The 23616-nt window shown below is 45.6% G+C and overlaps 1 protein-coding gene across 1 annotated transcript in view; it reads right to left on the reverse strand.

Annotated features, from left to right (window-relative positions):
* The window catches only part of FIRRM (FIGNL1 interacting regulator of recombination and mitosis), a gene marked incomplete at both ends in the record, with an annotated part of 580029 nt that overhangs the window by 538701 nt on the left and 17712 nt on the right, over positions 1-23616 (reverse strand). The window contains one exon of the mRNA XM_082265049.1: positions 8698-8802. Coding sequence (XP_082121175.1) covers positions 8698-8802 — 105 coding nt within the window. The remainder of the gene's footprint in view (positions 1-8697; positions 8803-23616) is intronic.

Here is a 23616-nt window from a genome sequence, read left to right on the forward strand (position 1 = left end):
TTTGTGCCCCCTTGTTGATTGACATATGCCACGGCTGTGGCATTGTCTGAATGAATCCTGAATGGGCGTCCCTGCAGACAATCTGTCCAATGGGCCAGGCAAAGCCCGATTGCCCGAAGTTCCAGGATATTGACCAGCAGTCTGGCTGGACTGAGGTTCCAGAGTCCAAACCCCCTGAGCAAAATCCATGCCCAAGACACCTCCCCACCTGGACAGGTTGCCATCCGTGGTGACCGTCTAGTACAGGGGAGGAAAGGATTTACCCTGTCAAAGAGCTGGAGAGCGAAGCCCCCAAATCAGGGACCCTCTCGTAACCTGGCTCAACAGGATCACATTGTCTTACAGACTGTGGATTCTTGTCCCACTTGGCAAGAATCTCCCTTTGCAGAGGTCTCGTATGGAACTGTGCAAACGGAACCTCCTCGAAGGTGGAGACCATCAGGCCCAGCACTCGCATGCAAGTCCTGAGAGAGAAATTCAGTTTCCACCCGAACTCTTGAAGGGTTCTCACAGTGATGTCCAGGTTGTCCTTCAAGGCAGGAGATCCTCCAGGTATCCCAGTACCAGAATGCCCTGCTGATGCAACAATGCTAACACCGGGGCCAACACTTTTGTGAATACCCCAGGAGCTGAGGCTAGACCAAAGGGTAATGCCACGAATTGATAATGCTCCTCGCCCACGGCACAGCAAAGAAAATGCAAATGTCCGACATATAATGGGATATGAAGGTAAGCGTCCTTGATATCTATAGAGGCCGGAAGATCCCTTTGATGAAGGGATTCCACTACCGTGCGAATGGACTCCATCCAGAATTTTTGTACCTGCACAAAGCCATTCAAGGCCTCGAGTTCCAGTATTGGACAAACTTTTCCCTCCTTCCTGGGAACAGTAAGCAGGTTTGAGTAAAATCCCAGATCATTCCGAATCGTGAACTGGTACATGACCCCTTGTAGAATTAACCACCCCAAGGAGACCTCACAGGTGATCTGGGGACAAAAGCAGGTTGGAAGGGAAGAGCCTTGCCGGAGGCGAAGACCGAAACTCGATCTTGTAACCGGCCTGGGTCAGCTTGTGGACCCACCTGTCTTGAATCAAGGAGGTCCACAGTTCCAGGAAAAAAAGCAAAGATGTTCCCCCATGCCAGATACGGGTGAGGGCACCCCTTCAGGCAGAAGAGGGCTTGTCTGTGGGACTGAAGGGACCCGCTCTCGGCTTACCAGACCAGGGCCTCTTGGAACTTCCCGAGGGGGGTCAAGGGGATTTTGATCCTTTGTCCTGAAATCCTGAGGAACGAAAGGACCGATTGTGAGCCGAGAAGAGGGCCCACATTTGCGATGAACCTCATTGCTCCTGGTAGCCTGTGGAAGGAGTGTGCTCTTCCCCCCTGTAACTTGCCAGCTCCACGAGGTTAGAAGTCTGTTCTCCGTCCAAATCCTGGCGCAAAAGCTTTGCCCATTCTGTTAAGGTCTGGAAGACCAAAGCTATGGTAAACACCGGTCTAAGGATGGAACCGGCCATGGTAAACAGATGCCGGACCAGAGATTCAGCTCTCTTGTCAAAAGGGTCTTAAAAAAAAGACGGAGAGTCCTCCACCGGGAGAAGGGTGGCTTTATTTAACCTGGGAACCTGAGAGTCCACCACAAGTGGAACTGTCAGCCTGTCAGAGAGGAGGGGAGGGAACAACACAATCCACAGGGACTCTTCAAAAGGATACCTTCTAGCGATACCCCAAAGTGCATTTTGGTGAACCCCACTAACTCATGACAATTTTGCCAAAATTGGCAGGAAAGGGAAACACATTTGCCGCCTTAGAGGATTTGCGGGTACCGAAACATACCGGCTCCTCCGATGCAGCTGCGTCCTCCAGTTTTAAAGTTTCCCGCACTGCTACAATCAGTGCACCAACTAGTGCCTTTTTGTGCGCAGCTGTAGTGGATGAGGAATCATCCTCAGTATCAGAGCACTCAGGGTGCGTGGACGCAGACCCAGTAGGGTGACTCGCGTCCGCGACGGCCAAATCAACCTCAAAATCTGAGGAGACAGAGGATGCAGGTGAAGGCGGGGGGGCGCTTTTTGCCCGTCCTGTTTTGCAGGACCATATCCACCTTGGACACTAGTGACTCCAGGACCCCCGTCATAGCAGACAAAGTAGACGGGGCCCCAGAGTGCCCCGCTGCCTCAGAGGGGGGTCAGGTGGTAAACATGCTCCAGGGGCTCCATTGGTTAACCCAGGGAATAACTTAGCAGAATAGAAAAAAACGCTGCTAAAAAAAAGTCCCCACCGCTGCACACGTCCCAGCGCCCGAGTTGCTGCTATAGCAGAGAAGAGGGGGAGCATTTTACCCACCCAGGGACTCCACACCACCAACCCAGGTACAGAGCAGAGAATTCCGCTCAACACCGTGCGGTAATCAGAGAGAAAGAGGAAATGCAGGAGTTAACACTAGAGGCCCACTGCCGAATCACCGCTCTATAGGCTTCAAAACATGGCCCCTGCTTTAGTCAATGGAAAACTTCAAAAAGATGGCCCCCGGACTACACAAACATGACCGCAGATACAGTAGCCGTCCACGGCAAAATGGAAGGCCTACGTGGCTCCGAGAAATCCCCTGAAAACAAATGGGCAGAAAGGGGGGCCCTGGCAGAAGCCCTCAATAGGATCACCCCCCTTCCAAACCGCGATTGTAGCAGCTGGCAGCGCACCCTCCCCCCCCCCAGCCCCCATCGTCCGCCCACATCCCCAAAAACAGCCAAACCTGTAAGGGCACCCTTAGGGGGGGAGCTAGATGTGGGCAACTGGGGGGTGGTCCACAGCAGGACTACAATGAATGAGGGGGGCACATGAGGGAAGGATGGGAACTCCGACCAACCCAGGGAGGGACCATATCCCCCCCAACAGGCTACCAGTGAAAGGGGGGACACTACTTACTGCACCATGGAAATCAGGTGGGCACCGCTCCAGGCAGATCATCGCATCATATTGGAATAGGGGTGCTGCGGGCAAAAGGTATGCTGCGACTCAGGCCGTGACCAGGTCTGAGCGTCCTAGCGAGACGTAACTCACCGGCCAGCCCCCGTCCAGTGGGGCTATGTCCTAGCACGGAGCGGAGATCATGTCACGCTTGCTGGCCAGACTGAGGAGACCGTAAGTATCTAAAATATTCAGTGCGTCGCCCCGTCTGGCAGTTGTTGTAAGAACAAAAAATCAGTTTAAAAAAAATAGACCAAGATGAAAGGACCAGAGATCCCAGCAATGAACGAGGTCCTTACTCCAGACTAGGCAGAAAAAAACTGAGTGGCTATAGCAGGAAGTGGGAGTTTAGTCCCTGGGACTGCCCCATAGGCGTGGTAACATTTTTTTTTCTGCCTAGTGTCCTACTCCTGAGGGGGGCAGCAAAACCCAATGGTCAAGAAGATCTGGAGCTGTGTCCGTCAATGAACGAAAGAGATAAAGATTTTTCAAAAAAATGCTCATTTATCCAAACTCCCTCTTGCTTACATTGCTAGCTGGAAACACAGGTTCTTTGGTTGCTCCGGTGGACTGGGAGCAAATCTGGTCTAGATTAGTTTAATGCTCATTAAACATGAACATACCAGAATTGGCTTTTAAAAGGTGCTCCTGAAATGGTATTGGGTCTCCTAATGCACAGCAAAAGCAATCCTGTCCTACAGTGACAGATCCTTCAGGGACTGTGGCCAGCAAGGCAACAATCTATATACTTGGTGGTCATACCTAAAATTACTCTCCTTTTGATCTAAAATATTTTGCCTACATCAAACCACACCATTCCCGAGCTCGCAGCCTGAGTCTTTGAAAGTCTGGAAACCAGGACTTATTTGAGCCATCCCCTCCCTGAATCCCTTTAGCCTTAGTGTTATGTAGTGCATCTCTCTGTTTTGAACTTGAGCCATGGGGGGCGGGACCCCCAATCTATTATTCTTTTCCCATTACCCCACTCCTAGCCCTCCTGAAATTTCCCTGTTTGCTAGGCAGTACTCTCCTCCTCCTCCTCCTCCATTTCCAACTCCATCCTTTCACCTCTCTTTTACCTTTTTTTCTCCAACTTCCCTTTTATAACCTTGTAAAAGACCAGTGTAGCCCTAGACACTAATTCACTGTTTCGTACAATAAGGTCTTCAGTGTTATTTCTGAAAGATTTGTTTTATACATTGAACTTTTACTCCGAATGGGCTACACCAGGGATTCCAAAACTATGGCCCTCCAGTTGTTCGGGAACTACAATTCCCATCATGCCTCGTCATGTATGTGAATGTCAGAGTTTTACAATGCCTCTTGGGATGTGTAATTCTGAAACAGCTACAGGGCCGTAATTTGGGAATCCCTGAGCTACACAGTTGTCAAATTTCTTAAAAACCAAAATACAGAAACTTAAAACGTGGTAGGCAGGTTTAAAAAATAATGAAATTCAACTGGTGTACATGAAAAATATTATGAATGGTGAATTATAAAAATTTAAATTGTAGGAACCAAAAATAAACGAAAAAAATAGCCATGTAAGGAGTGGAAGCCTCTTGAGGGAGAAGGGCTAGAAATCCAAGCAGAAAACACAAAAAATATTTGTTTTATAGAAAATAGGAATAGAAAGGAATATAAGAAAACTTCCTCAGAAGATCACAGTTTAAGTGCAGAAGAGGATGTATCTTCAAGAAAGCAGGTCTAACAAAGGCCTTTCAACTCACAGTATTTAGTTGGTAATACATTAAAGAATCACACAGATTATTAGCAAAGGAAGCTTTTAATTTGGGACACTTTGGATGCCTGAATATAAAGGCCAATATCTTGACTCCAAAAGGAAAATAAAACATGCAGTGAAGAAGATGATGATATCTGACAGTAATAATTTTCAGGAATACACAACTCATTCAAATAGGAGGGGTCTACAAAGATTTTGGAGGCGAGGATAACCACAAATGATATAGCAGGGGTCAGACTAAAAGAGCAACCAAGAGAAGGAGCCCCCTTCCACTTGGGAATCTGTTCTAAAATCCAGACTAAAGGTGAAGAAAGTGGATATAACCATTTGATGAATCCTAATTAACACAGAAAAATTCCAAACTGCCAAGAGCCTGCACTTAGCATGACTTTTTGGTTTGCAGGACCAACCTAGGTGCCTGTGCAGACTAGTTTCCCTAACAGGGAAAAGTCAAGGAACACCACAATTAAAGGGACAAATGTGAAATGAAATGCCCCAACAATCCCTGAAATCCCCAAAAAATTAGGGACAAGGGTCCACAATATGTGTAAACTATAGGACTGTGAACTTAGCATGAAGTGCTATCAACTAGGACACTGACTCTCTCTAGTGAAGGTCTCTTGATCGTTCCACAATGGGGATGCCTGGAAAAATAAAATGAGGCACTAAAGGTAGACATATGGGATGGTGCTGTGGGTACAATTCAGAACAATTGGAGGGTACTCAGTAGTCAAGTGCTTACAAAGTAAAAGAGCAGTAACAACTGACCTTGTCTATCTTGCAGGAGATGAACTAACTCCCTCAGAAGGATAGTGTTGTAGAATGTCATGCATCGAAAAAGGGTGAAATAGGGCTCTCTGGCAGCACCATACCCTTCCGCAAAAGTAGGAAGCAGAGATAAACCCCACTGCAAAGGCCAGTGCCCAAAGGTCACATTTCAGGCTACTCCTGCCATTTTACAGTCCAGTGGGGTCTGGATACCACCCCCAAAACTGTTGCTAAGGGTTTGACAGTCCGGATAGCTGCTGTGTAGAGTAGGGATGCACCGAATATTCGGCGGCCGAACATTATTCGGCCGAAAATAGAGAAAATAGCACTTTCGGCGTTCGGCCGAATAAGTCAAAAGGCCGAATAATTTTGAGCCGAACAATGTCAGCTTCTGCCCTGACCGCTCACCTTCCTCATTGCGGCTCCCTTCTCACACGCCGCCGGTGTCCTGTCCGGCCGCGAGTAGGGGGTGTGACGTTACGCGCGCGTCCCGCCCCCTGCTCAAGACTGCGGCTCCTTCACACTAGGTCCACGCCCCGCCCCCCTGTTCGCGGCTTTTGGCTCTGGCTGCAGTTCAGGTATGTGATGTGGAGCTGAGCACATTTGGGGGAGAATACGGTAGCTGGCAGTTGCACAAGCATTAGTGTGCAGACTGCCATATGTTGTTGCCACTTGCCATGCTCATTACATTAGAGTGCCCTATAAAGTGCCCCTTAAAAAAAAAAAAAGAAAAAAAATGTGCCCAACAGAGTACTCCCTTGACATAAAATGTGGCCATCAGCGTGCCCCTTATTTTATGCTAAGGGACATGCTGATGAGCATATTTTATGTTAAGGGGCACTCTGATGGGCATATTTTATTTTAAGGGGCACGCAAATGGGCATATTTTATGTTAAGAGCAACGCTGATTTAAATGTTTTGTTTTGCCCATCAGAGTGCCCCCTAGCATACAATGTGCCCATCAGCGTGCCCCCTAACATAAAATGTGCCCATCAGCGTGCCCCCTAAAAATTTGCAAAATAAATGGAAAAAATGCGAAACACCGCGTTCGGTATTCGGCCTTCGGCCAAGCATTTCATTATTATTCGGCTTCGGCCAAGAATTTCATTTCGGTGCATCCCTAGTGTAGAGACTTGCTCAAGAAGCGTCTTTGGAGTTGACTGAGGAAAAAATATCTACAGAGTAGCAGCCCCCTTGAGATAGTAGCAAATAGTGAAGACAATTTAATTTAAAAAAAAAAAAAATGTAATTTGGGCTAACTTGACCAGATTTGGTCGGGGTGAATGGGTGAAAACAGAAGAGTCAGTAAGTGAACTATGGAATGGGAAGAATAAGGAGGGTCTCAGGGGTGAATTTGAACTATTTTTAAAGATCACCCTAAGCACAGTTGACGGATATCCAGCTTACAGGCTGGCAGAGCATATAGAAATGGCTACCTGGACTCATTTTTCACTCACAGGCTGGCAGAGCACATTAGGTATGAATCAGTAACTCAGTAAAAATCAATATGGATCTCTAAACTAACAATAGCAATACAAAATGACTACAAAGAAATCTTAAAAGAGATGTATGGGTATTTTTTTTTGTTAGGATTTATACTTAACTATGTGGTCTGATGGTCGCGCCTTTAACACTGAGAACCAAGTGATCTGCTCTGCCCCCCCTCTCCCACTGGAGTGCTGGGCTGTGGAGGGGGCAGGAGCTGCCAGCTCAGGCTCTCTACAGCTTGAGCCAGATGTCGGTCTAGGCATGTGGGCGGGTCCCGACTTTTATGTGTCGACCTTGTCCAAGCCTGGACCAGCTCTGTGATGTCAGCCGACAGCAGGATTCAGCAGGAGTACAGAATGAATTGCACTCCTGTGATCCACAGAAGTACAGCCAAACAAACTTTGGCTGTAAAGGTGTTGGACTCCCCGCTAAAGAATATATTATGGATGTGTGAGTAGGCTGTAGCCTCCCTGAAATATAGCCAAACGCTATATCAAAATGTAAAAGGTAAGGGAATGGTGCTGTCTACCGGAAAGTAGTGTAGGTGGTGATATATATATCACCACCTACACTACTTTCCAGTAGACAGCGCAATCCCCTTACCTTTAAACTTTGGCTGTACTTCTCCTTTAACAACTTTCTGCCCTGGCTGGAGCACTATGAAGAACACTTGACTGGAATACTCCCATGGACTTTACTAGGTGAAGTCTAGGTGTTACTGTTCACCTCCAACATCACAGGAGTGAGCTTTTTCTCCGATTTAAATCCCCTTAAACAATCTTTCTGTCCCCTGAGAAATTTTGCAGTTTAGCGTTTGAGAGCTCACTCCTGTGATGGTGAAGGGGGGGGGGGGGGGGGGGGAGTAACGATAAGGCCTCACTTAGCAATGTCCTAGCCAAGTCCTGGGAGTATTCCAGTAATGCTTCAGGAGGCACATAAATGGCCTACACCTACAGCAAGGGCATTATTCAATTTTAGCCAGAGCTGCATGGTTTGTTTTTATCTACAGATGCCCCTTACCTGCATAGACAGTTTTTGGTAAAGGTGAACTTACTCTTTAAATAACTACATTTTGTGAAAGAACAAGACCATTAAAAATGTCACTTTTCAACATTGCTAGGGAACTATAGGAAATCTCTGTTTTATGTACTCTATTCATCAATAAAAGTTTTTTAAACTGATGTATTTCTTGGCTTAACACTTTTAGCTACTATTCAAACAGCATACAATACATTTAAGTTTAAGTAATATTTCCTATAACATCTGCTAGTTTTTAAAGGGCAAATGCAGTCTTATGTGTTTTTAGCTATTTGTATTAAAATAAATCAGCCAATATAAAAAAAAAAAAAACTTTTCCATCTGAAAGTAACAGTTTTTTTTTTTTCAATAATAGGCAAACAGGTTTTTATTTGAAAGGATAGGAGCACTTTTAGTGTACTTATGTTATAGATCTACCTCTCTAGCACGGTTAGCATATAATATATTTACAAACATACAACAGTACCAACTGCAGATCTTCACTGTGCTGCTTTCCCATCACCATGCAGCCTCTGGCTGAAATAATGGTAAAAATCTTCTGTGCTGTTTTGCTGCAAAAGTCTAATGGTTTCCCTCCGTTCATTTTGTACCACAAGTGCTCTTACAGTTCAATTTCAGTAATATAGTAATGTTAACGTGAGCTTGCTTGATTTTTGACCTTTGAAATAATATAAACGATCAAAATACCTGCAACATATTCCTTAACAAATTTTTAAGTTCTGTATTCTGGCTTGAGAATTCTGAGGACAGTCTTGAGATTTCAACTGTTATATTGTGAAATTCTTGAACAGCCTAAAGTAGAAAAAGAAAAAAAAAAATTTGCTTTAAAAAAAGAGGACACCACTTTAAAATATAAATACATTTGAAAAGGAAAAAAAAAAATGTTTTTGATTTGGAAAGTTTATTTTTAAATGTTATAATTTGTATGTTATTTACAATTTACAAGTAAATTCATAGTGAGCAAGAATGGAGGTTAGCATTGATGACTTCTTCTAAAGATACTAGTTGCCTGGCTAAAATAAGCAATAATTTCGTCACAAAAAATTGGCTCTAGAAGAAATGAACTAAGGCAAAATGCACACAGTAAGAAATTTGTGAACTACCCTTTATAAATTCTTATTGCTGCTCCTTATAGAGCTATATGCATTCAAATACAGGTAAAGACAGAGTTTACATCATGAATAAATCAAGAGTTTAAGTGCCACACCATAATTTAAAGTTCAGATACAAGTTTTTGACTAATCCGTTACAAATGAGTTACACCACCAGTGTCCACATCCACAAAAGGATCAGAAAATGTCCAACTGTAAGTTGATGCAACCAGGATGTAAACAAATCAAACAATCAGTGTGCAAGGAGATTAGTGTAAAAGGATACCATCGCTACCAAAAAGGTAAAAACTCTCCAGACAGTAGGACCTTACTGCATAAAAAAAGTCAATGTTGGTTTGTGTTGAAACCACATGATAAAAATGTGAAGCTCCTCTTGATTATCTTGAGAGCTCTGGCAGGACTAGCAGGCTGCCTACACCAGGAAGAGGCAGCCAGCAAAAGGGAGGACCAAGATGGCAATGTACTGCAGGTGAGCAGCCGCTGTAGGCAAAGCGACGTACCCATACGTCGTTGCCTACTTCCGAGTTAAGGTTGCATGCATGCGCGCCTCCTGTCCAGGTCCCGCTGTGATTGTACACAGCGGGAGCCTGTCAGCAAGTCCTAACCAATGATTCATGGCCGACACCTGCTGATTGGCTGTGTGCAATCACAGCCCAGAGCTCTGGTAAATACAGAGCTCTGTAGAAAGAACAATCTGTCAGTTTCTCATCCCTGCAAAGCAGAGATGAGAAACTGAGAGATCAGTTAGTAAAAGCATCACACTGTACACACATTATACATAGTTAGGTACATAGTTAACACGTTGATTGCCCTAGATGTTAACCCCTTCCCAACCAGTGTCATTAGTACAGTGACAGTGTATAGTATCATTGATCACTGCAATAATGTCACTATTGATATCAGTCGCAATTAGTTCCCCCCAGCATCAGTTAGTGTCAGATTGACCATCGCAAAATTGCAGTCCTGGTATAAGTCGTTGATCGCCGCCATTAGTAGTATATTGAGGGAAAAAAAAAAAGCAAAAGAATTCCAGTATATATCCTATAGTTTGTAGGAGCTTTAACTTTCACGCAAACCAAATCAAACCCTTATTGAAATTTTTTTTATCAAAAACATGTAGCAGAATACATTCTGGACAAAATTTATGAAGAAATTAGAGGTTTTAAATAAATGTATTGGATATGTTTTATAGCAGAAAGTAAACAAGTTTTTTCTTTTTCATTATAAATCGCAAAAAAAACCCAGTGATAATTAATTACCACTAAAAGAAAGCTCTATTTGTGTGAAAAAATTATAAACATTTTGAAAGTGTTGCATGACCGCGCAATCGCCCGTTAAAGTAGGGCAGTGCCGAATAGCAAAAAAATGGCCTGGTCATAAAGTGGGTAAAACTTTCTGAAGTGGATATAGAAGAAGGTCTCACGTGTGCCCAGAGTGCAAAACAACGGAATTTTTGTAAAATCTTACCGTAAAATTCCTTTCTCGGAGTCCTCTGACAGTCGCCGCCCATTCACAGAGTCTTCACTTATGGGGTATTGACTTCATCTCCACAGGAGTTTCAAGGCATAAGACTTGTAAAAGAACAATACATCTACATAGTCACACCAATGGGGGCTGTCCTAGTCCAATACCCCCCTGCAATAGCCATCCCAATTCAGTTTGGTCGCAAGCAGTGATAGTGTATAAAAAACCCCAAAAGAGGGGCGGGGGCGGCGACTGTCAGAAGACTCAGAGAAAGGAATTTTACGGTAAGATTTTACAAAAAATTACATTTTCTCTTACGTCCTCCGACAGTCGCCGCCCATTCACACAGTCTTCACTTATGGGGATGTCCCAAAGCAGTGTAGACACGAGGGGTGGGCAACGCAACCGCCAGAAAAGCAACACAGTACCCACATCAGAGAAAGGAACCTTACATGCACAGAAAGGTAACCTTATGGGTAACAAAAAAGGGCTCAACATGAGCAACAACCCAGGAAAACAAATAACCAAGGGGAAAAACAACAGCCAGGGACCCGTACAACCCAGGGTTCCCTATGGCACTGCTGCACAGAGAACTTTGCGGCCAAAGGAGGCATCAGCTGACGCCAGAACATCAATTTTATAGAATTTGGAAAAGGTGTGCACCGACGACCAAGTCGCAGCCTTGCACACCTGGGCCACCGAGGCCTGATGCCGGAAGGCCCAGGACGCACTCACCGACCTGGTAGAATGCACCTTTACAGGGAAGGGAGGAACCCGTTCCCGCAACGAATAGGCCTGTACAATGATCTGTCTGATCCATTTGGCAATGGTTGCTGCAGAGGCAGCCATACCCTTCCGAGGTCCCTCAGGAAGGACAAAGAGAGAATCCGATTTCCGAAAGGATTTAGTCGACGACAGGTAAACCCTGATCGCCCTGACAACATCCAAGGAATGCAAGGCAACCTCCTTTGGGTGCTTAGCGTTTGCACAAAGCGAAGGCAAAACAATGTCCTCATCCAGGTGGAATTCCAAAACCACCTTTGGCAAAAAGGACGGGTTAGGTAGCAAGACCACCTTATCCCTATGAACCACCAGGTAAGGGGAACAGCAAGACAACAACGCCAACTCTGACACTTTGCGAGCAGAAGTGATCGCTACCAGGAACGCAACCTTCTTAGATAGCATAGGTAACAAAATTTCCCTGATGTTTTCAAAAGGGGAACGCTGCAACACGGACAGAACCAAGTTCAAGTCCCACTCCATTCTAGGAGGAGCCAAGTGACGCACACCTTGAATAAAGTTGTGAATCAAGGAATTAGACGCCACAGGGCGCTGGAAAAGAATAGCCAGTGCAGAGACCTGGCCCTTAATCGTGGCCAACGCAAGACGCTGGTCTACACCAGTCTGAAGGAAAGCCAAAACCTCGCCACCGAATAGGAACGAGGAGAGAAACCCCTGGACTCACACCAGGCAAAATAAGCTTTCCATGTACGGTAATAAATCTTACCAGAAGAGGCTTTTCTAGCCTTGATCAAAGTAGGAATGACCTCTGAGGAGAGACCCCTGTCTTTTAGGACCTGGCTTTCAACAGTCAGGCCGTTAAAGCCAGCGACTTGTAAAGCAGGATGGAAGATCGGTCCCTGGGACAGCAGATCTTCTCGCATTGGCAGCCGCCATGGAGGCTCTACGGCCAGGTGAACGATGTCCGCGTACCAGGACCGGCGAGGCCAGTCCGGCGCCACCAGAATCACCAGCGATTGTTCCGAGGCCAACCCGCGAAGGAACCTGGACAACAATTGAATCGGAGGAAAGGCATAGATCAGTCGATACTGACGCCAAGGCACCACCAGCGCATCCGAGGCATCTGCCAGAGGATCGCGCGTTCTTGCCACGAACCTTTCCACCTTGTGGTTTAGCCGAGACGCGAACAGATCCACATCCGGGGATCCCCACTTTGCACACAGCATCTGAAACACCTCCGGGTGTAGGGACCATTCCCCCTGGTCCAGGGTCTGGCGGCTCAGATAGTCGGCCTGCCAATTCTCCACACCCGGAATGTGAACTGCCGATATCCCTGGGACATGAGTCTCGGCCCAAGACAGAATACTGGTCACTTCCTGGGCCGCTCAGGCACACCTGGTGCCCCCTTGGTGATTGATGTAAGCCACCGCAGTGGCATTGTCCGTCTGCACCCGTACAGGATGGCCCTGAAGACGATCCGACCAATGGATCAGGCACAGCCTGATCGCTCTCAATTCCAAAATGTTGATCGGGAGGGAGGATTCCTCCTCCGACCAGGTGCCCTGGGCAGACAGGTTGCCCAGAACGCCACCTCAGCCCGACAGGCTGGCATCCGTGGTCATTACCGTCCACAGAATTGGCCGGAAGGATTTTCCGTCCAACACCGCCGGGTAGGGCTGAACGATAGTCGATGTGCTATCGACTATCGTGCAGCAGGGGTGGGCGATATTCTTATTGCCGCGGATGCGATATTAATTAGGCAGGGAGAAGTCGGTCGGGACTCAGGGGGAGGAATAACAGTTTAGCCACAGCGGTGAGCAGCGCGCCGTGAGTAGCTGCACAGCTAACCAATCACGCGTGCCTGCACACCCGATTGGTTCGCTCTGTGCAGCTACTCACGGCGTGATTGGTTCGCTGTGCCGCCGATCAAGAGAACTAGCTGCAGGGCGGCAGACTCCACTGAACATGTGGGCTGGACGGATAATTGTCGAGTCAGGCTGAGGCTGTGTTTTTCTACCGGCTCCTCTCCTACCACCACTGTGAGTCCAGAGAGTGACTGTGCCTAATCCAGATTGTCCTCCACAGTACACGGACTGTCACTGAGTGTCAAAATAGTGCTGCCTGATATAGTTATATACCATTATTAACCCTGGCCAGCCCTGGCTGTATCTGACTGCAATTATAATAAAGAAGAAGGCTGTGCTGCTGCCTGCATTGCAATACTCCATGTCCATGATTTTCATCCCAGGATCCCTACAGTAACATTAACCCTGGCTGTCCCAGCTGGTAATTGTTGACTTTAGCCTGGATTGACGGCTCTCTCAATATCGTAATATATCTCGTTGAAAAAAAGATATCGCAATGTACTTTTTTTTCAATATCCTGCAGCCCTACCCCCGGGGACTGAAGCCACCACAAGAGATCAATTCTGGTTTGGCGACTCAGAGACACTCTCAGGTCCAAGGACTGAGGTAGTCTGTCCCACATGACCAGGATCTCCACTTGAAGAGATCCCGTGTGAAATTGTGCAAATGGTATCGCCTCAAAGGCCGACACCATCAACCCCGGGGACCGCATACAGGTCCTGAGTGACGAGGATTTGTTGTCCCTGAGGGACCCGACCTCGTTCTGTAGGGTCCGGAGCTTGTCCTCCGGTAAGAACACCTTTGCTTGAGCAGAGTCCAGAACCATTCCCAGATACGGGAGACGAACCGAAGGCGACAAGGTCGACTTCTGAATGTTGATTGTCCAACCGACTTGAAGCGTCTGGACCGTAGTGGACAGATCGCGCAGCAGGCTCTGACTGGCACTCGATCTTAACAGGAGATCGTCCAGATATCCCAAGACCGCAATGCTCTGTGCCCACAACAGGCCCGGAACAGGCGCCAACACTTTGGTAAAGACCCTTGGAGCCGAAGCAAGACCGAAAGGTAACGCCACAAACTGGTAATGCTCCTCCGCGATAGCGAATTGGAGGTACCTCTGATGACCCTCGAAAATGGGGATGTGTAGATACGCATCCTTCAGGTCTATAGAGGCCAGGAACTCCCCCGGATTCAGGGAGGCCACCACCGAGCGGAGTGATTCCATGCGCAATTTTCGAACGCGCACGAAGCAGTTCAGCGCTTTTAAGTCCAGAATCGGACGCACATTGCCCTCCTTCCTGGGCACAGTGAACAGATTCGAATAAAAACCCCGAAAACCTGTCCTGATGAGGCCCCGGGACGATCACCCCCTGAGCGAGAAGATCCTGCACCGCCTGATGTAGGTCCTGTAACCGCCCTGGTGTCAAATGAAGATTTGAGGGAAAGAATCTGTTCACCGGCCGTGAAAGAAATTCGATCTTGTACCCTGACCGAATGATTTCCTGAACCCACCTGTCTGATTCGGAGCAGCCAAGGTTGGAGGAAACCGCGCAAACGTCCCCCCCACCCCTGTAACGGGTGAGGGTGCCCCTTCAGGCAGAGGCGGACTGAGCCCCCGTCCCAGCCTGGCCGGATTTTTGTTTGTCAAACCAGGGCTCTTTATGACCACCTTGGCCCTTGAAGGGTTTACCCTTGTTCTGCGCCTTGAAGGCACGAAAGGACCCTTGAGTAGGTTTAACCGGTTGCCGACTGCGCACAGTATATTTACTGCGGCAGTCAGCCCCAGCCAGGCAGAGTGACGTAGATCTACGTCGCTAGCCTGTCACCGGGTTTTGAGCCAATAGCGGGCGAGCACTATTCACAGAGGAGTGCAGGCGTGTGACCGGCGGACCCGATGTCCGCCGGTCACACTACGATCGTCGGTAGAGCGGGAGAAAGGCGGACGGCTTATGAAAACAAGCCGCCTGTCATTCTCCCCTGTGTAAAAATGCAGATCAGACGGTTCTACTATTTAGAACTGTTGATCTCTGTTTTTACACTAGGAGACCTGTCCCACTACAGTTAGAATCCCGCCCCTAGGACACACTTAACCCCTCCATCTCCAATACAGTTAACCCCTTCCCTACCAGTGCCATTTTTGCAGTAACAGTGCATATATATAGCACTGATTATTGCAGTAATGTCACTGGTACCCCCAAAAGTGTCAAAAATGTCAGTCAAGGGTCCGATCTGCCCGCCGCAATGTCGCAGTACCGCAAAAAAAAAAAAAAAAAAAACGCGGATCGCCGCCATTACTCGTTAAAAAAAAAAAAAAACACCAAAAATGACAAAAATCTTTCCCTTTGTTAGTAAACGCGATAACTTTTGCGTAAACCAATCAAAATACGCTTTTTGCGATTTTTTTTTTACCAAACATATGTAGCATAAAACAAATTGGCCGAAAATGTTAAAAAATTTTGATTTTTACATTTTTTTGGGGGGGAATTTCATATAAAAAAAAAGTGAAAAATATTGTTATTTTTGCAAAATTGACGCTTTGTTTATAGCGCATGATCAAAAAAATCGCACAGGTGATCAAATACCACCTAAAGAAAGCTCTGTTTGTGGGGAAAAAAAGGACGTGAAATTCGTTTAGGTACATCGTCGCACGACCGCGCAATTGTCCGTTAAAGTCACGCAGTAAAGAAAAAAAAAAAATTGCAAAAAACCCCCTGGTCAGAAAGGGGGTAAAATCTTCCGGGGCTTAAGTGGTTAAAGGAGGGGCCCCGCTTACCACAGAAAAACTTGCCCTTAGGATTCTGGGGCAGCAGAGTGCTCTTACCCCCAGTGACTCCTTTAACCAATTCATCCAAGGATTCCCCAAAAAGGCGAGACCCCGCATAGGGGATGTCAGCCACCGTCTTCCTGGATTTTTGGTCAGCCGACCAGCATTTTAACCAGATTAGGCGACGGTTAATCACAGCGACACTGGACAGGCGTATCGCCAAAGGGGCCTCATTTAGAGCCGCATCGCACAAATACATGACCCCACGATAAATCTGATCCACCATCTCCACTGTAGTGGGAGGGGCAGAGTCGGCCACGGGGGTGCGTTCGAGCACCTTGGTCCAATCCGCCACAGCCTGAGCCACCATCACAGAGGCAAAAATAGGCTTGAGCATGGAACCCGCCACCATGTAGGAATGTCGGGCAAGAGATTCCAGCCTCCTTTCAGTAGGATCCCTAAACACCGGGGAGTCCTCAGGGAGCAGGGTAGCTTTGTTCAACCTGGCCACCGTGTGATCCACTTGAGGAGACACACACCAGCGCGCAGCCGTAGAAGCCGCAAAAGGGTAGAGAAGTTGAAACTTCTTAGGCACCACGAAGGTATGTTTTAAATTACGCCATAGCTCATTCACCTTATGGTGAAACTCTGCGGGGCAAGGAAAAAAATGCGCCGTCTTGGGGGTCCTGTGTGTACCAAAAGAGGACACAGCGCCCGGAGGATTGGGCTCATCCTCCAAATGTAGGGTTTCCTTTACTGCTAGGATCAACTCATCCATAGCTGCACGTTCCTCGGGTGACCCAGGGGGGGAATCATCCACCCCTGCAACCTCCGCCTCCCCCTCAGACTCTTGCGGGTCCTGAGAAGAGCGAGACCCCGAAAGGGCCACGCTACCTACAGCAACCATGTCACACTCAGAATCAGAAGAAAAGAAAATTTCTAGGCCTTTTCCTAGCAGCACGTTCAGACATCAGCACATCCATTTTTGACACCAAAGTTGCCACAACAGCATCCAAATTAGTGACGGTAGAGGATTCAGAGGACCCTGAATCCCCCACCAAAGGAGGGAATTTGCTGTCCTGGGATTCCATAACAGAAATAAAAAGTTTTTTTTTTTGAACTGGCCCTTTAAGAGCGCCGCGGACCCCCACAGCACACCGCTATAGAGACTGTGAGACACAGACCCCCCACAGGGACAAAAACTGACCAGGAAGATTGCACAAAGCAGGACAGGAAAAGAACAGCAGGACAGAACCCCACAGTGTGTTACCAGCTTCTACGGTCGGCTCTGTGAGAAAGAAGGAAGTGATGTCACCGCTGGAGGCTGAACTAGGCTGCAGGCCAAGGGAAAATGGATGCCTATTGAAACTAATGGGAGGCTTCGGCAAGAAGCCCGCCGACATGTGCTCTTAACGATCGAATGCCACATGCAAGATGGCGCCGCAAGGCGCCAAAACCACTACATAGCATGCTGTAGAAATGCCCATAATGAAGCCAGACATGCTGCCCACACTTAAAATGGCGGACTGGCGGTGTTTAACCCCGCAGTGGCCGCCGCATGTGTCTGCACCTCCAATGCACCCAAGGTGACCTTAGGAGAGGGACCCCCAAAACCCCACACAGCACTGCTGTGAGAGAATAAAACCCCCGCAGGGACCGCATCAGGGATCCCAAAAACGCACAGACATAGGGGACACCACAGACACAGGACTGCCGACCCCAGACAGAGGCCCCACACAGAATGTACTTACCTGTACCCGATGGCGTGGGGTGCCTCATATCAAGCGGGAAACCGCCCACCCTCAGATGGCAGGGGAGTGCCGCCAGCCAGAACGCAGGACACTATTAGTGCACGGACGAACCTATGCTGTGTCCATGGCTGCATCCCTGATGGACAGGGATGGGTCGTTTGTGAGGCCAGGGCGAGCACATAGCCTGCGAAACGCTCGATGGCGGGCTGGGATTCCATCTGACCCTCTGTCCTGGAGAACTCGGACGGTCAGTACAATTCCCGGCTCCGCAAACGCCGTCTTCATCCGAAGATCCACTAACTAGTGCTGATAAAATAAACAGCTAGCAATGTAAAGAAAAAAATTACATCTTTTGAAAATAAATCATAAAAGAAAAAAAAGAGGAAGGCTGAGACTGTAGCCTCAGCACAGGGAAGCCTATCCACTCCTAAGCTAGGCAGAAGACAAACTGAATTGGGGTGGCTATTGCAGGGGGGTATTGGACTAGAAGGACAGCCCCCATGGGTGTGACTATGTAGATGTATTGTTCTTTTACAAGTCTTATGCCTAGAAACTCCTGTGGAGATGAAGTCAATACCCCATAAGTGAAGACTGTGAATGGGCGGCGACTGCCGGAGGATGTAAGAGAAAGTTTTGTTTTCATAAATGTAATATTATTAGTACATTATATTGTGATGCAGCCAGTTTGTGTAAAATGTTGATGTAATGTAAAGATAAGCTCAAGTGAGGGGGTGATGACAGAAATTAGCACAACAGCAACATTTTGGCAGGCCTGCAACTGTTAAAATAACATTGCACTCGCTTACAGAAATATTTGATGCTTACACAATTAATGCAAATGTCATTCAAAACATGCAAAGAATTTGTTGTGACCTAGGCTTTAATTAGGAGAGGGAATCTTTTCTGATTAAATTAACCACTTCCATACCCCTGGACATCATAGGACGTCCTGGGCTTTGAGTGGAGATATCTGAATGAGAGTAGAGTTTGCTAAAGACAACATCATCAGCAGTAATCAGCACAGGTTTACAAATGGGCGTTCTTGTCAAACTAATCTCTTAACATTCTATGAGGAGGTGAGCTAGATAGGGGGAGACCAGTGGATGTGGTGTACCTGGATTTCGCTAAGGCGTTTGATACAGTTCCCCACAAGCGCTTAATTTATAAAATAAGGTCTGCAGGCTTGGACCGCAAGGTTTGCTCTTGGATACGGAACTGGCTAAAAGGGCGTGTCCATTGTCCAAAGGGTGGTAATAAATAGCGCATACTCAGACTGGTCTGAGGTGGTAAATGGGGTTCCCCAAGGCTCAGTCCTGGGACCAACCTTGTTCAATTTATTCATAAACAGCATTGAGGACGGGATCAGTAGTTCTATATCAGTTTTTGCAGATGACACAAAATTGGGCAGGGCAATAACTGCACAGCATGAAGCAGATATCCTACAGGATGACCTGGACAACAACATGGCAAATGAGGTTTAATGTGGACAAGTGTTAGGTTTTGCACTTGGGGACTAAAAACATAAAAACACAATACACTTTAGGGGGGGAACCTTTGGGGGAATCAAAAATGGAGAAAGATCTGGGAGTCTTGGTAGAGAATAGACTAGGCAATAGCATGCAATGTCAAGCCGCAGCTGCCAAAGCCGGCAGAATATTAGCATGCATAAAAAAAGGGATGTATTCCAGAGATAAGACTATAATCCTTACACTTTATAAAACTTTATAAAACTCTGGTCTGACCACATCTGGATTACTCTGTCCAGTTCTGGTCACCAGTCCTCAGGAGGGATGTGTTGGAGCTGGAGAGAGTCCAGAGAAGGGCAACTAAACGAATTAGGGGATTGGAGGACCTTAATTATGAAGACTAATATGAAGATTGATAAATCAAATTGTCAGACACTACCACTGGAGCAAAATAAAAATTATTTATAAATAAAATAAACCTGTATTATCCATTTAACAGATAAATGTATTAACAGATTCAAGTTCGGAAATGAATAAATAAAAATATAATTTATAATGAATAAAATTATATTATCAGAATATTGTGCTCCATCTAGTGGTGAGATTGGTGTAGTGACTCAATGTCATAATCTGCCACCGTTATGATATATTCCGATTATAAAAAAAAAAATGTTGGTTAATATAAAAAAAAGGTAAATGTTGTGACACCCCCTAATAACAATAATTAAAAAATAATACAACATGTCTCAAAATATGCAATTTGAATATACAATTGAAATATGAAAGTACATCTGTATAGCCCCTATACTAAAATACCAGGGATAAAAAAGTACATAAGATTGCAAGGAGAAAAAGGATATATTTTAACTATTATTAATGAAACAGTTAATGTCCCATTCAACGTTTAATCCATGGGCGAACGTACGTTTTAAGAATGTATATCCACTGTGTTTCAGCACGGGATAATTCTCTTTTTATATTAGCTCCTCGCCAGAATATAGCGATCGGAAGCTACAAAAAAGGTATTTTGGGATATCTCAGGTGGCATATGTCAAAGTTTTTCGAAACGCTATGGCCCGGGAATCCCTCACGAATGTTGGCTACATGCTCTCCCATGCGTATTTTCATGGTGCGCAAAGTACGGCCAATGTACTGTTTGCCGCAACTGCATTGGAGCATGTAGACAACATTCGGTGTGGAACAAGTAATAAAAGAATTAATGGAATATTCCCTACCCGTATTGTTAGATTTAATCTTTTCTATCTTCCTACCTTTAAAGGAATTAAGAGTGCAGATGTTACATTTTTTGCACGGATAGAAGCCCTTAAATTCGGGAAAGAATAAGGGTCTAACGGGTTTTTCTATCACATTACGAGCCACTTGATTTCTCAAAGAGGGAGCTCCCCTAAAGATGACATTAGGTTGCTCTGGAAGTGCTGGACCCAAAATGCGGTCATTTTTGACCACTGGCCAATGCTTACATATAATCTTTTTGATCAGATGGTGTTGCGTGGAAAAAGAAGAAATGAAACAATTTTTGAAAGACTTGTTATCCAAATCATTCTGAGTATTGGGAGCCAATAGAGTTGATCTGTCCAAGCTAGCAACTTCCCTGATGATTTTATCCAGGGTACCCTGTGTGTAACCCTTATCCAAAAATGTCATTCTTAGCTCTGAAGCTTGCGTCAGGAAGTCCCCCAAGTGGGTGCAGTTACGCGCAACCTCATAAACTGCCCCGCTTTTAGCCACGAGCGGTGGCAGTTTATGCGGTTTTAGCGGTGACAGCTGTCCATGGGAATAAACCCGTTGCAATCAGTTTTTTTTAAAAAGGTTGAAGTGACAAGCCTATCGCCATCCACCATTAAATTTAGATCAAAAAAGTTGATCTGTGTGGTGCTACTGGTAAAAGCCAACATAATTCCTCTGTCGTTAACATTTAGTTTGGACATAAAGGAATCCAGGGATGTCTGGTCACCATCCCAGAGGAGGAGGATGTCATCTATATCAGTGGTCCTCAACCCTGGTCCTCAGGGCCCACTAACAGGACAGGTTTGCAAGATAACTGAAATACATCCCAGGTGATATAATTTGCTGCTCAGTGATTGCAGTACTCTAGTCTGCATCTCCCCCACCTGGCCATGAACAAGTTAGCTAAACTTGGAGCAAATTTTGCTCCCATGGCCACGATACTATAAATAATAAACACCTTAAACCAGAAAAAATGATGGATCATGGCAAAATTAAGTATATCTAAAATGAAGGATTTCTGTTCCCTTTCTAGATGGCTATTTATATCTAGATAATATTTGGCCGCTTCCAATCCTTGTTGGTGAGGGATAATGGTATACAGTGACATTATGTCTGCTGTAGCCATAATAAGACCCTCTTTCCACGTCACATCTTGTATGATGTTAAGGACGTGGGTTGTGTCTTTTAAATAAGATGGCATTTTAGACACAAGCGGCTGAAGGAATTCGTCCACATATTTTCCAACACGAGAACATAGGGAATCAATCCCACTGATTATGGGACGTCCCGGTGGTTTCACAGGATTTTTATGTACTTTAGGGAGAAAATAAATCACTGGTAAATGGGGGGCTAAAGGAATAAGAAATGTTTTTTCTTTGGTATTAAGAATACAATCTCCAAATGCTTTATTCACAAGGAGTTGTAATTCCTTCTTGTATTTTATAGTAGGATTACAGTTAAGGATTTTATAGGTATCCCCATCTCCCAGAATATTGTTCATTTCAAGGACATAGTCATCCTTGTCAATAACAACAATGCGACCCACCTTGTCTGCCGTGGCGCCGTTGTGACACTTCCGCCCTTACATGCCAAGATAGGCTAAAGATGTGGAGGTGTTACTGCCTCTGGGGGATCTATTGGCGTGTTGGCAGCGTCCGGTAACCACGCCCCGGACGACGTAACGCATGACGAAAGCGGTCGGGCGGTACCAGACGCTCAGCTACCACGCCCCCTAGACGCCTGGCTTTCTCACTACACGCAGGACGCCGCGGATTTTAAAGAATTCATTGATGCAATTGTTTTATCCAATAATTGTAAGTGCAATATGGAATAAATTCTTGCTGTTTTAACCATACTGGATTACGCTATGGGTCTTCTTGTTTCTTCCCCATACATCTGGTGTTTTATGTGCCTGGAGTTTTGACATACAAGGCTTGGTGGAGATAGATCCCTTTGCCCTGGGTTCCAAAGGAAGGAGCATACCGATATTATATCTTAGTGTGTGTCGCCTGTCCATTCATTTGGAGGCCGTGGCTTCTGGTAAGCAGCCTATTTATACATCTGTCACGGGTGTATTCCTGCTGTAACACCGCCTTGGGATTCAAGCCTCCTTTCTACCATTGTCCACTCTGGGACCTGTATTTGTTTTGGACTTTTAAATGGACTTTTGTTCACTTTGCATGCACGTTTGTTGATTACAAATTCATGCACTCTATGGTTTACACTTTATCACGTTAGTGATGCACCATTTATTATATATTTGTGTATCATGGTTTTTGCACAATGTATGAATATAATTTTTCAAATTTATGCTCATAATTTTTCACGTTAGCGCTGCACTATTTGTTTTCCACGTTTTTTGATTTATATAGATCAAGTGTATCAGCTGCTTTCACATTATCATTACTTTTCACCATTTACCACCAGCGCAGGATTCTTATGGTTTTTTATGTCAGTTGTAAATACTGCCATGATCTTGGCTGGACAGCTGAGATTTTTTTTTTTTTTTTTGATCTCAGGCTTTCCAGCTTGTAGGAGAGATCTGATGGTCTTATTGACCACAGATCTCGCCATAAAAAAAAGGACCTGTCATGCACCATTCCTATTACCAGGGATGTTTAAATTTCTTGTAATAGGAATAAAAGTGACCACAAAAAAAAAAAATTAAGGGGAAAGTGTGAAAAAAAAAAAAAAAAATTGTCTAGCAAAAAAAAATGATGATTTTTAACCACTTTAAGACCGGAGGATTCTCCTGCTTAATGACCAGGCCACTTTTTTCAACTTGGCACTGCGCGACTAACTGACAATTGCGCGGTCATGCAATGCTGTACCCAAACGAAATTTGCGTCCTTTTTTCCCCACAAACAGAGCTTTCTTTTGGTGGTATTTGATCACCTCTGTGCTTTTCATTTTTTTGCGATAATAAAAAAAAAAAAGCGAAAATTTTGCGAAAAATTGACATTTTCTATTTTGACAGTGAAAAAATATCCAATATATTCAATTTGTGTCATATATTTCGGCCAGAATGTATTTAGCTACATGTCTATGACAAAAAAAATCTCAATGGAGCGTATTTTTAACTACTTTAAGACTGGAAGATTTTACCTCATTCCTGACCAGGCCATATATTGCGATTCGGCACTGCGTTATTTTAACGGACAATTGCGTGGTGGTGCGACGCTGTAACCAAATTAA

This window comes from Pelophylax lessonae (assembly GCF_965119305.1).
Source record: "Pelophylax lessonae genome assembly, chromosome: 8".
NCBI classification, from domain to species: Eukaryota; Metazoa; Chordata; class Amphibia; order Anura; family Ranidae; genus Pelophylax; species Pelophylax lessonae.